General features: G+C 43.9%; 1 protein-coding gene across 1 annotated transcript in view; it reads right to left on the minus strand.

The window, feature by feature from the left end:
• Positions 1-4656: 4656 nt before the first annotated feature.
• FGFR3 (fibroblast growth factor receptor 3) overlaps positions 4657-14168 on the minus strand; it is a 51601-nt gene continuing 42089 nt past the window's right edge. The window contains exons 13-16 of the mRNA XM_056849454.1: positions 10089-10159; positions 7511-7648; positions 5973-6078; positions 4657-4854 (exon numbers count right to left, since the gene is read on the minus strand). Of these exons, the coding sequence (XP_056705432.1) occupies positions 4693-4854; positions 5973-6078; positions 7511-7648; positions 10089-10159 (477 nt within the window). The 3' untranslated portion in view covers positions 4657-4692. The remainder of the gene's footprint in view (positions 4855-5972; positions 6079-7510; positions 7649-10088; positions 10160-14168) is intronic.

Below are 14168 nucleotides of genomic sequence, written 5' to 3' on the forward strand. Positions count from 1 at the left end.
CTGTTTTCCGGTTCACTTTTAAATCAGTTTTATCCTGCCTGCACATTTCCCCCCCCCCCCTGATGTTTTCTGATGGGGGGGTATAACATTGTTCGTGATGTCTTGGACGATCGCTTTGGACACTCCCCCCACCCCAACCCATTTTTTGTGTGTGTGCATGCACTCTAGCGCAAATGCGATCAACCATTCGATGGGAAATGCTATTGCAACTAGTATTCGGAAAGCAAGCAGTAAACAATTACAAAATAAGATCTTAAATGAGGATTGGTCCTTAGTGTTTAAGGACGCAAATCGTAAATGTTCACCTCGCTTCTTCCAGATACCCTTTAACAGAACTATCTTTCTTATTGGCAAGTTATAATGCCTTAAGCTCAGCTGAGACACAAGGGCGATAAAGTAAAATTATCGCAGAAGAACGACAATGCCTATTTTGCGCCGATCAAGTAGACTCTCTAGGCCACAATGTTTTAGCATGTCCACAAAATAATACTGCACAAAATACATATATCACTCCCTGGATAAAACAGCTAAAGACACTTCCTGAGAAGCGGATACTGCATTATCTGCTGTCAAGTAGATCAGTCAATTGAATGAGAGATGTGGCAACTTTTCTCTTTATAGTGTCAAGGAAAAATTTAATTTAATTTCCCCTTTTTTCAAAAAAGTGTGAAATGGTAGATGAATAGCCAATGGCTGTTAAATCTAGGGAAAGGAATCCCTTTTGTGGTTACATGGAACTATTGCAACTATAAATTAAGCAAATCCGGATCTCAAACCTTTTGAACCTAAGGGCACCTTTGGAATTCTGACACAGCGTGGTGAGTGCAGCCACAAAATGGCTGCTGCAGGAGGCGGAGCCAGCCACAAAATGGCTGCCTCAGCTTACTTTCAGTCACACAGTGAAGATTATTGTGCTGTGGTGGCAAAGGCCACCAAAGCAATGTTTTTAAAAATCTGCGCAGCCAATCAAATCTCCAGCGGCCAATCAGAAGCCTTGCTGGGCAAAAGCCCATCTGGCCCGGCCCACTCTTTAGACCTGGGCACCAGGAAAGGTGATGCCCATGTTGAAGACACTGGAAGTAAATAAATTATCTAATTGTAACGTGTACAAGAAATGTTAAAAGGCATCCAGCTTTGCAACTGTCCATACGGACAACCAAGTGCCCTACTAGGGGATCTTGTCCTATTGGGTGGAAAGGAGAATTGTACCCTATATCAGGTTGCCAACCTCGAGGTGGTGGCTGGAGATCTCCCACTATTACAACTGATCTCCGGGCGGCAGAGATTAGTTCCCCTGGAGAAAATGGCCACTTTGACAATTGGACTCTATGGCATTATACCCCTCTGATATCCCTAGGTGGGAAATGGGGCCCTAAGTAGGGCCAGAATGGGATATCATATATGAGTAGGGTTGCTAGCTCTGGGGTGAGAAATACCTGGAGATTTTGGGGGTGGACCCTGAGGAGGGCGGGGTTTGGAGAAGGGAGGGACTGAGGTGTGAATCTCCACTCTTGCTGGGTGACCTTGGACCAATCTCACGCCCACTTAGCCTAATGGATCTCACAGGGTCATGGTGAGGATAAAATGGAAATGAGATTAGTGTAAGTCATTTAGTCCTTTTATGCAGGGACGTTTCCCCGTGGTCCCCCCCCCCGACTGCTTCGGAGCTTCCTTTTGATTATGAACGTCTTTTCTGCCCATCAGAAGTCGCCTCGCTTTCCCTGTGCGTTTTTGCCCGTGTTTTCCAGATTCTGCCTAAAAAAGCATCTGGAAAACTCAGGCAAAACGTGCAGGGAGAGCGAGGCGACCTCTGACCGGCGGGAAAGGCATGCATAATCCAAAGGAAGCCCCGAAGCAGTTGGCGGGAGTGACCGCAGGGAAATGTCCCTGCTTAAAAGGCCTTACTGCCCATTCCTGAGAATTGGCATACGGGAATGGTGGGGAGAAGGCGCAGGCAAGCCGTCTCCTAACGCCGTACAACAAAACAAAAAAGCGAGGGGCGAGGTGCAGCTCCACGGCGCCGGTGAAACTTCCCTCGCCGCCAGCGGAAGTGCGTCCTGATGCATGATTAGACACACTAATGCATGATTAGACACACTCGCCGCCTCCTATGAGGACTTGCCCCCCCTCAGGAATGCGCAGTAAGGGTCTCCCTTGGGGAGAAAGGAAGTGTAGGTAGCAATGTAGTTAAATAAATAAACACATAAATATGTGAAAGCAAAGGTTTATTTCTTAAAGGGACTCAACAATTGCTGGGAAAGGAGAAATCACATTCAATTATCACTTATATTTTATTTATTTATTTGCCAGGTAAACAATATCAAAATAAACACACACACAAATACCTTATTTCATACCTTCCACAGTCATACCGTCAAGCAAATAAAAAATACAGCACCTAGAAGACATTAATTCAGGGGCTCTTTCCCCTCACCGCTGATGTAAGGAGCCGCGCAATTTTGAGAAGCAGCGTCTTGGCTCAAAATGAAAAACTTTTTAAAAATCCTGGCTAGAATGTTATATGAGAACTGCATAAGAAATGTTAAAAAGAATAAGTTTACAGCCAATACCTCTTCGTAAAAACTCAATAAATTATATATATTATATATATATAAACGTGTGTGTGTGCATATACATTTATAACGAAGGAACTTAGGCACACCTCTGTACATTATGCTGGACAGGAATAGAGTTTTCAGAGTCTTGGAACATACTCAAATAAGAGACATAGTAAGAAAAATATCAGAATTATTTTAGAAAGTATTTTTTTAAAAACCACTCTTTGATAATTAAACTATAAATTAATTGTACTGATAAAATTCTTATGGTGTTACAAAAATGATCCCAACACTTGGATGGGGGGGGTGTCACCTTTTCACTCTGATGAAATAACTAATCCGGAGAGGGAGAGAAAAGACCTCTTTTGGCATGCAAATGCAGTTTCCTCAGTCCTCTCGCTCAATTCTATGCCTGGTATTTATCGAGAGTGTTTTGATAGAATTACCAGGCACATAAAGCAAAGATAGATTTGCTAGCTGGAAGGCAGCATTTTCCCAAAGACGGCCCAACCTCTGTCTCCCCCGCCCACAATCACATTTAAATATTATTTTGCTGAGTTGTTTCTTCAACATAAAAACACAAACAGATCAGTAAGTGGAACGTTCAAATGTGTGTTCTTAGTTTCCAGTGAATATTTAGTTCTGCTTGTATATTTATTAACCACAAAGAATCTTTTCATTTAAAAAAAACACAGGGAAAAAGCTACACTCACACTGCCTTAATGCACATTGGTAAAAGTGATGAACGTTTTCTTGCCTCTTATATAGAAGTTAAAATGATTTCTGCTGTCATTTATTTGGATTTCTCCACTACTGTAGTGTACGCAGAATGCTCACTGCAATCTAGAATTAACTTTTCTTTGTTAAAAAAAGAAAGAATACATAGCATTGCATATTGTTGAGTGACTGTACAGCTAGCTATACATTCTCTTAATATTTCCTGTAAACTCAACGGAAAAATATCGATTAATATATCTTCTCCCACTTTCAATAAGTTAAGACTTCAAATGGTGAAAAATTAAATGTATACATTAACGCTAAACCATTTAAACAAAAAGTGTTAATATCTATAAATAATTTTACAAATATACATCAAGTTAATATATAATTTTTAAGGCAAGTTATAAAGAAAATCTCGCTGCCCAAATCACTATATCCTAGATTAAGAAGCTTCTTACTTGCAGAATTTCTTTCAATCTCGCTGACAGCTGCATTTACATTACAGACTCCTATACACACACTCACACTCTTATTTATAGTTATAAACACAACTCTAGTGAATAAACCTTTTTGATATATAAAGGCGATTGCCGACAGGTACCCGTAATTATTTTACCCAAGTATTGGTTGCTCGGTGGGGAAAACCACCAGATTTCAAGGGAAACTTGTTGCGAGAACCTTTAGACCCTAATTCAGCAATTACATATATAGGAGATAGCCAAGATTTGGGTCCTAGTGTTTATTAATTATCCTGGAAAAACATGCTGGTGTACAAAACAGCCCCCCGCCCAACCATTAACTACTCCCTGGCACTCCCAAATTCTTTGGGCTTACCTGCCTGCATATTTTCAATTATTCCATTCTTGCTTGTAGCGCAAGAACCAGCTGTTTTTCTGCCAGGTTAAAACCAAAGCAACTTTTTTACGATTCATGTTTTGTAAAAGTGACTAACTTCAGAATGGCTGTAATGGTCCCCCTCCCCACCCCCAATAAATTAAACTTTAGATGTATGCAAGCGAATGAATCCCTGCAAGCAATGTGGCTTTTGATCTCCACCAAAAAGGTTCACATATGTACTCATTGCATAATGAAACAAAGGCTACATTCTTGACACGCTTTTCTCGTAAAAGGCAGACAACAAATTCTCCCCCCTCCCCTATTGCAGGCACGGAAAAGTGGCTGTCGCACTTGTGCTGGAGTACGAAGTTTCAGCAGTCTTTAGGAGCTAGCACTCTGCTTGCCTGGATGCAACTCTCTCTCAGCCAAAAACCCGGTTTCTTCAGGACAAACCCTGCTTCTTGACTATTTTAGTAACACAACAGGGACAGCATGTGCTCTACGGCTCCGCGGGGTTTCTTCCTGGCCTCACTGAAGGATAAACTCCAGAGTCTCTTTTCCCCAGGTCCGCCCGTCATCATGTCAAGATGATGCCATTGGCTTGCTGTTTTGGAGGACAGGGATCATCAGACAGAAGATCATGCGCAAAGACAGAATCGTCTCCTGAAGAGCAGGCACTGGGTGTGTCCTGGCCTACCGGGGAATACTGTTCAAAAGGCACCGACAGGTCGAGGTACTCCTGTAAGTACAACAATTGGGTGAATGATAGAGAGGAAGAAGGCGACTCGCTAACAGTGCAGGAGTGGTATCTAATTCCCGTGCGTATCCAGGTTAGATCTGGAATTTCCACATATAGATAGCAAACTTCCTGGCCTCTGTTCATGTTTGATCTGTGGTAAGGGTACCCAACCTTTTTGAATTTGTGGGCATCATGCACAACGTGGTGGGCACAGCCATAAAATTGCTGCTGCAGGAGGCAGAGCCAGGCACGAAACGGCTGCCACCGCTTAATTCCAGTCATGCACAGAAGATCCATTCCATTCCATACACCTTTAATGGCATAGAGCACAGGAGATCCTTGTGCTGTGGTGGCAGCTGCTACCAAAGCAATGTTGTTGTTTATTAAATCAACACGATCCAGTCTGCAATGGCCAATCAGAAGCCTTATTAGGCAAAAGCCCACCTGGCTCCGCCCACTCTAAAACACTTGGCAAGCACCAGGGAAGGTGTCGGCATATGCCCTGGCGCCCAGGACATCTATGGAGAGGGCGCTGACATTGCAAGTTAAATCATTTCCAAAGGATACACCGTGTTAGTCTGTTGTAGCATAACAAAGCAGAACTCAATTGGCACCTTTAAGGGTAACCAAGTTTATTCCAGCATTGCCTATTGTGAGTCAAAGAATACGGTGAGATTTGAAGGGTCAGGGTGATGTAATTTAATGACACCAGGACTTATAGGAACCTGAAGATCATCCTAGGTTTCTACTGCATTATGGAACAGATGTCATAGCAGACCCCCTAGGTGCAACCCATTTATACTTAATAATAAGCAACCAGCAAACAACGGTTGATGTTTAAATTCTACATTCCATATATGCAGACGTATGCTGCTGTGAAGCATAGCTTTCTTTGCAAATAATTCGCACTGCTTACAATGCTGTGAAATCTGAGCAGAAGTTGGAATAAACCGCTGTGTGAACAGACTGCTGGACTTGATGGGCCCTGTTTTTCTTATGTTCTTATCAGCAGGGCTTTTCTTATGTTCTTATCAGCAAAAGAAAATGTACAGGGAGGTTATTGAGTCCACCGCTGAGTCTACTCTCTTCCCAAACAAACAAAGAGAAAAGGTACTCACATCAGTTGAGGTCACTATTAAGATTCTATCCAGGTCCTCCACTAGCTGCTTAAAAGTCGGCCTCTGAGAAGGAACTGCATGCCAACATTCCCTCATGATCATGTACCTGTGGGGAGAGGAGGAAACAGGGAGCCTTGTAGAGTTTTATTTGGAAAGCATATGACAACACACATCCCATAAAAAGGGTTGGGGGCACTGCTTATAGCAGGACACTTCTATAACCTTGCACGCGTGAAGAAAAAGAAGGAGAAGAGTTGGTTTTTATATGCCGACTTTCTCTACCTTTAAGGAGACTCAATCTGGCTCACCTTCCCTTCCCCTCCCCACAACAGGCACCTTGTGAGGTAGGTGGGGCTGAGAGAGTTCAGAGAGAACTGTGACTAGCCCAAGGTCACCCAGCAGGCTTCATGTGGAGGAGCGGGGAAACCAACCTGGTTCACCAGATTAGTGCCCGCCACTCATGTGGAGGAGCGGGGAATCAAACCCGGTTCACCAGATTAGAGTCCGACGCTCTTAACCACTACACCACACTGGCCATGAAGCCAGGTCAATCCCAAGACAAAACCATGCAGAATCTTATTTGTCTGCAAAAACAGTTACAAAACCAATCTATAAAACAACCAGAAATCCTTCAGGACTGGGTGTAGAACAGAGACCACTTTACTGGTGGACGATCTTCATTTAAGCAGGACATGGTTGGATCTCAGGGGCTGTTGATACAATTGACCTCATTGGCTGGACTGTGGAGTTGGCATTAATGGACTAGCCCTTTGGTGGTTTCGGTCTTTTATGTCTCCTCCGACGTAAGGAGTTTCCACCAGAGGAGCGAAATCAATTGGGTGGGATTTGTCTTGTGGAGCGTCACTGGGTTCTATTCTCTCCCCCACCCTCTTTTCTATCTATAGGGGGTTGCTGAATTAGACCAGGACTTCTGGGTTGGGCATCATCAATATACAACTGAAACTCAACTCCATCACCTAGGCCTCCAGGAAGTGTCCACCTGGGGTCTGAAGCTGTGGTCAGATGGATAAGGCAGAACAAGCCAAGTTGAATCCAGACAAGACTGATCAGGAAGGCTGATGCTTTAGAGAGACTGGATCCCCGTTTTGGATGGAGTGGAGTTGGTATTTGCAGAGCAGGTTAAGAACATGGGGTTACTCACGGACCAAGCCTTGTTGTTTAAGAAGCGGGTTGGCATAGTGGTCCAGAATGTTGTCTTATCAGCTACATTTGGTTTGCCAACACTCTCCTTTTTTAGACCCACCTGACCTAACCACACTAATCCATACTTCTGTAATCTCGTGGCTAGATTGCTATAATGTGACTGACGTTGGGCTGCCCTTGAGGGAAGTAAGCACCTTTGCAACAGGGACTTGAGAGGGGGCTAAACAATATTTAACATAAGTGGGGTAAAAACCCAGTTACTGATACTTAAACATATGGATGGTGAAGAAACTACAGTAAAAGACCGACCCCTTTTCACTCTCCCATGCCTTCCAAGACCAAAGATTTATTTATCCTCATTTGTCACAACTTACAAATCATGGGTACAGTTTGCTGGCTTGTCCATCCGGTGACCTTCCTTTAAGAGTTTAAATAGCTCTTCAACTGGAATTCCTGGGTAGGGAGACCCTCCTAAAGTGAAGATCTCCCAAAGCAGCACTCCAAAAGACCATCTGGGAACCAAAAGAAGATTTAAAATCCCATGAATTTGAGGGATACAAAGTGAAAAGATTCTTTGGTTCTTGTAGGTTATCCGGGCTGTGTAACCGTGGTCTTGGTATTTTCTTTCCTGACGTTTCGCCAGCAGCTGTGGCAGGCATCTTCAGAGGAGTAACACTGAAGGACAGTGTCTCTCAGTGTCAAGTGTGTAGGAAGAGTTATATATAGTCAGAAAGGGGTTGGGTTTGAGCTGAATCATTGTCCTGCAAAAAGTATCAAAAGTAATGTGCTAATCATTGTCCTGTAAGTATCAAGATAATGTGCTAATGAGGGTGTGGTATGTTAATGTTAGCACATTACCTTTGATACTTTTTGCAGGACAATGATTCAGCTCAAACCCAACCCTTTTCTGACTATATATAACTCTTCCTACACACTTGACACTGAGAGACACTGTCCTTCAGTGTTACTCCTCTGGAGATGCCTGCCACAGCTGCTGGCGAAACGTCAGGAAAGAAAATACCAAGACCACGGTTACACAGCCCGGATAACCTACAAGAACCAATGAACTCTGACCGTGAAAGCCTTCGACAATATTTTGAAAAGATTCTGTTTGCATCTGTGCAGCCACCCATCTCTATACTGATAAAAGCAAGCATCAGTCTGTTTGTCCGTGATACACATAACTCATCAGAAAATAGAGCTGAGAGCCTCAAAATTGGCCAATGGCTTCAGGATGATCGTGGCAGTTGCAGCGCCAAACTTGAAAGAAATTGGAACCTCCTTTCACATTAATTCCAGAAACCCACCCACCCCCAAGCTATCTGCAATGGAATCTAAGATTGTCTCTTTGTGGCAGGCATAACCCATCAGAAAACAGAGCTGGCAGTCACAAACTTGGCTTCAGGATGATGGTGGAAGTTTTAGTGCCAAAAACAAAGGGAATCGGAACATCCCGACACAGATTAGCTCCAGAACATCCCTCTAACGACTGGCAATGGAAGAAAGGTTTTACTCATGAGAAGTCAGGAAGGTGCAAGAAGTACAGTACTCTTTTACAAAACAAAGGGGGTTTAACAACTTTCCTAATCTATCTGAGCTTGTGTGGTATAGTGGTTAGAGTGTCTGACTAGGATTTAAGAGACACTGCAATTCAACAAGGATAAATGCTGAGTTCTAAATGCGGCTAACAGAAAGGAGGGACATGATTACTGGATTGGGGGGGATACACTTCTGGGTAGCAGTGTGTGTGAGCAAGATATTGGGGTACAGGTGGTCCATAAGTTAAATATAAGCAGCTGGTGTGACGCAGCGACAAAAAAAGCTAATGCGATCTTGGGGTGTCTCAACAGAGGCATAACATCCAAATCCCAAGATGTCCTAGTTCTGCTGTACACAACATTGGTCAGGCCGCACCTGGAGTACTGAGTGCAGTTCTGGAGGCCTCCCTTCAAAAAGGATGTGGACAGAATGGAGCGGGTGCAGAGGAGAGCGACGAGGATGATCAAGGGCCTGGAGACCAAGCCCAGTGAGGAAAGGCTGAGGGAGTTGGGAATGTTTAGTCTGGAGAAGAGGAGGTTGAGGGGGGGACACGATTGCTCTTTTTAAGTATTTGAAGGGCTGTCACTTAGAGGAAGACAGGGAGCTGTTCCTGTTGGCAGCAGAGGATACGACTCGCAATAATGGGTTTAAATTGCAGGCAGCGTGGTACCGGCTGGATATTAGGAATTTTTTTTTACAGTAAGAGTTGATCGACAGTGGAATCAGCTACCTAGGGAGGTGTTGAGCTCCCCCTCACTGGCAGTCTTTAAGCAGAGACTGGACAATCACTTGCCAGGGATGCTCTAGGCTGATCCTGCATTAAGCAAGGGGTTGGACTAGATGGCCTGTATGGCCCCCTCCAACTGTATGATTCTATAAATCTCCACACCACCACAGAAGGGTTGCTAGCTGGCCTTGGGCTGGACACACATTCTCAGCCAAGCCTAGTCTACCTCACAGGGTCGTTGTGGGGATAGGGGAAGAATGTAAGCCACTTTGTGAGAAAAGGCAAACGTTCGTTATTGATATCTCTAATTCGCCCCATCTGCAGATAGATTACTTAAAGTTTAAACCCACAGACTGGGGCCATGTTGAGAGATGAGAGATCTTTAAAAGGCCTCTGCAAATCTCCCCTGAACCAACTCAACAGAAATTCTGGGCATCAAGTCTGAAATTAATATAACTATTTAATTTGACAGCTGACAACCCATCTATTCCCTTTTGCTGCCTGTGCTGTCTGAGAACCCTTCCGCCAGCTCTAGCACACGAAACAAGTCTATTCATGTACAGACTGACGGGTTTGCAAGATTCCATCTGTGTGTTGATGCTGCAATTGTTTTCATAAATCTCTATGCTTTGCTTCAAAAAAAACCAACACACTTCTATTGTTAAAAAAGTGTGGGTAATGCTTACACATCGCTCTGATGAGTGTAGACCCGATCAAACAATGCTTCTGGTGCCATCCATTTCACGGGCAGCCGACCCTGTAATTAGAAGGATAAAAAGGAAATCTCCATCAGCTATTTCGCTCCGCCACTCCGGCACCACCTGAACCTTAGTTTACAATTCAGTCTGAAACATTTCCATGACTGACCAGGTCAAACAGATGAGACCACTGTGTAAAGTCACAATGACTGTGGGTACATGAATTATTTGACCACACGTTCCACACTGGGTATCTTTACTGCAAGCTTCTTCGGTATGGAAGGACATTGTTGTTTTGGCTAATTGATACCTATACCCACCATACCTTCCCCAGACAATGGATCATGGGAAAATACCATCATTCCTAGTGGGCTCTGCTGTCATTCTCCCCAGCATGGTATAGTGGTTACGAGTAGTGGACTCTAATCTGGAGAACCGGGTTTGCTTCCCCACTCCTCCACATTAGCGAAGGACTCTAATCAGGAGAACTGGGTTTGATTCCCCACTCCTCCACATGAGCAGCAGACTCTAATCGGGTGAACCGGGTTTGTTTCCCCACTCCTACACACGAAGCCTGCTGGGTGACCTTGGGGTAGTAACAGTTCTCCCCAAACTCTCTCAGCCCCTCTGACCTCACAAGGTGTCTGTTGTGGGGAGAGGAAGGGAAGGTGATTGTAAGCCGGTTTGAGACTCCTTTCGGTAGAGAAAATCGGTGGTATAAAAGCCAACTCTTCTTCTTCTTCTACCTAAACCCACCCTACGTTGCCAGTCAATGGATTGTAGGAAAACCCCATCATTCCTATACAGCTCTGCTGCCCTTCTCCCCCCCCCACCCCCAAAAAACATGCACCCATGTTGGCAAAGACTTCACAGTCTTCAGGATGATATTTCTTTATAAAAGGAACAGGATTTCAGCCTACTCCAGTGTGCGCTGTATGTTTTATCCTTTTTTTAGTGAACTAATTTTTTAAAATTCCACTTTCTGCACTGTTTATGGTATATCATGTCTTTTTTGTGTCTTTTTCACGTATTCGTCTTTTTTGCACTGTTTTTCTAATTTTGGTCCATCAAAGTCATTCTTGTCTACTCAGACCGGCAGCAGCTCTCCAGGGTCTCAGGCAGGGGTCTTTCCCATCTCCTTCTTGCCTGGTCCCTTTAACTGGAGATGCCGGGGATTGGACCTGGGACTTTCTGCATGACAAGCAGATGCTCCACCACTGAGCCACGGCCCGTCCCACAATCTATGTGGGTGTTTTTTAAAAAAAAATCTTTACCACATTTTGAGCTCCTCCTTCTTTTAAGAAACACAGGCTGCCATTGTGCATGGATGAGATTAACCCATGTTGTCCTCTACAAAGCCATGTGAAACGGAGAGATATAATGAGTAGAAGCCAAGTCTCTGCAACCCAACTTTCTACCCTCCACATACGTTTCATCTTGATTCTCGTGAAGCTTTTGTACAAACACATCATAGCTATTTTATCCAGATACCCCAATTTATTTTACTGTGGCAGGAATTTTTTTTGAACTTTTAGAAGAGCCTAGTTTTCACTCATATAGTAACCCTCAGCGGAAAAGAAGAGCTAAAATGAAATACAAAGTGCCCTGCAAGCCGGGATTGGCTCTCTTTGGGAGTGGCCGCAGAGGCGGATCTACTGTGAAACTAATGAAGCTGAAGCTTCAGGGCCCCCTAATCCCAGAGGGGCCCCCCGAAGCAACGTTTTTTAATGAGTGAATTTCTCAACAAAATCGATGGAGTTTTTTAAGTGATAGAATCATAAGCCAATGGGTTGAAGTACTTAATATTGACTTTAGAATATGCATTAATACCCATTCCATATGGGCTCAAAATGTCCCATGTAATTGGTCAAATTTCAAAATTTTCTCAGGGGCTTGCAGTACTCGAACCCCCAGCTGTAAGGGCTCACTGAGCTCGCCAGAATCTATTCACAGTCTACATTTTGGCAGCTGTATCTTCAAATGCTTTGTTGGTGCATGGCTTAATAGTGCTGTAGTTTTATTTCATCACTGTATGGCCCATTTTCAAGGACTCCACCCCACCACCCTGTACTCCACCATTTCGGCCTCAAGGTCCTCGCAAGGGCAGCAAGGCCCTTTGGACCTTGTTGGACGTTGTCCTATTGTTGCTGGTTGCGAAGGGCCCTCCATAACAGTTCAAGCTCCAGGGCCCCAAAAATGTAGGTCTGCCACTGCGTGGCCGATTAAACTTTAAGAGATACTCGCTTTCTTTTTAAGCAACTTGAACACAGCACACAGTGTAACACTGAAGAGAGAAAAACAACAAGGAAGAGAAAATTCAACACGGGTTGATGTAGATACATCCAGAGACATTGATCATTCTACACCAGCGCGAGCAACTATCCATGCCAGGATTTGCATTAAGTGTTTACGACAGGCAACACTAGATATAAGATAAAAATACCTCATAAGGTTCATTTCCGAATGTGTTTTTAATAATCAGTTTTGGTATTTATGACCCCTGAGGAAGGACTATTCAGGCCGAAATGCGTATGGTCCAGTATCGATTTTTTATATTGAATGTATATCAACTGCGTATGAAATTTTTGTAACTGATTTTATATGTCGTTTTTTAAAGATTTCCCCCCTTTGTTGTTGATGTAGTATATGTTTGGGGATAGTAGTTCATATTAGCTGGTTTATAGCAAATTGTTAAACATAATGGATTTACTCAGCTGCTCTGATGAACAAATAGCCTCCTTACTAGAGCAACCATCATTTTTTAACACGAAAAGACACGGAGATATATGCAGTCTACGGGAAGTGATTTTATGTCGTATTGTGTTATGTGAGAATGTCAATTTGGTAGGCTTTTGCAGGGCCTTATATGTGTTATACATGGTATTAGATTTTATCCTGAAATAAATAAATACATATTTTGTACTGACATAATTTTTAGATTGTATAACCTTTGGCCTTGGATGTTTATTTTTTTCTTGACCTTTTGGGTACTTAATTCTGTTGTTTAGGGTTAAGTTTTTTCCCCCTTATTGTTAGTGCCCGCATCCCAGGCCCTGTGTTTTTAACAAATTTATAGTGTACACCTTGTAATAAATATAATTATTTTGTTCCAGTTTATAGTTTCCAGCTTGTCCTCTGAAGCTCTCTGTAACTTACCTGGTTGAGGTTCCTCTGCCTTTTTTTGTTGTTTTATTAAGAAAAAAACAACACTCAGAAATGGAAGGCCCTGATCCCACCACTCCTGGGTCCCATCCAGATAGGCTCTGAGAGCGTCACTGTGCCAGAGAGGGCAAAAAGACAAGCAGCTGGCTAGGGAAAGAATCATAAAGTTGGAAGGGCCATAGAGGCCATCTAGTCCAACCCCCTGCTCAATGCAGGATTAGCCTACAGCATCCCTGACAAGTGCTTGTCCAGCCTCTGCTTGAAGACTGCCAGTGAGGGGGAGCTCACCACCTCCCTAGGTAGCCCATAACACTGTTGAACAACTCTTACTGTAAAATAAGATATCTCTACTATCCAGCAGGTACCTCTCCGCCCGCAATTTAAACCCATTATTGCGAGTCCTATCCTCTGCTGCCAACAGGAACATCTCCCTGCCCTCCTCTCAGTGACAGCCCTTCAAATACTTAAAGAGAGCCATCATGCCCCCCCCCCCTCAACCTCCTCTTCTCCAGACTAAACATTCCCAAGTCCCTCAGCCTTTCCTCGCCGGGCTTGGTCTCCAGGCCCCTGATCATCCTCGTCGCTCTCCTCTGCACCAGCAAAACTATGACCCTGCTGAGGTCACAGCATGAAAGGATGCTCAGGCTTTCCCCACATCTCTACTCCGAAGCATCAAATGAAGGCAGCGCTGAACTGTTGCTTCCCCCCCCCCCCCGCTGAAAATTGGACATTTTTTAGTGATATTACAGTAACGTGTTTTATTTCTTGCCTCTCCCCTTGGCTGGCTGGGAAGGAGACACCACGCCAAGGGCTGTCAATGACTCTTAAAATTCAAGAGGTATTCTGAGTTCAGCAGATGATTGAACAAGCAAATAAACTCCCTTTGTTGGGCCGTTTTTTAATCGC

Source organism: Euleptes europaea, chromosome 5 (genome assembly GCF_029931775.1).
Source record: "Euleptes europaea isolate rEulEur1 chromosome 5, rEulEur1.hap1, whole genome shotgun sequence".
NCBI classification, from domain to species: Eukaryota; Metazoa; Chordata; class Lepidosauria; order Squamata; family Sphaerodactylidae; genus Euleptes; species Euleptes europaea.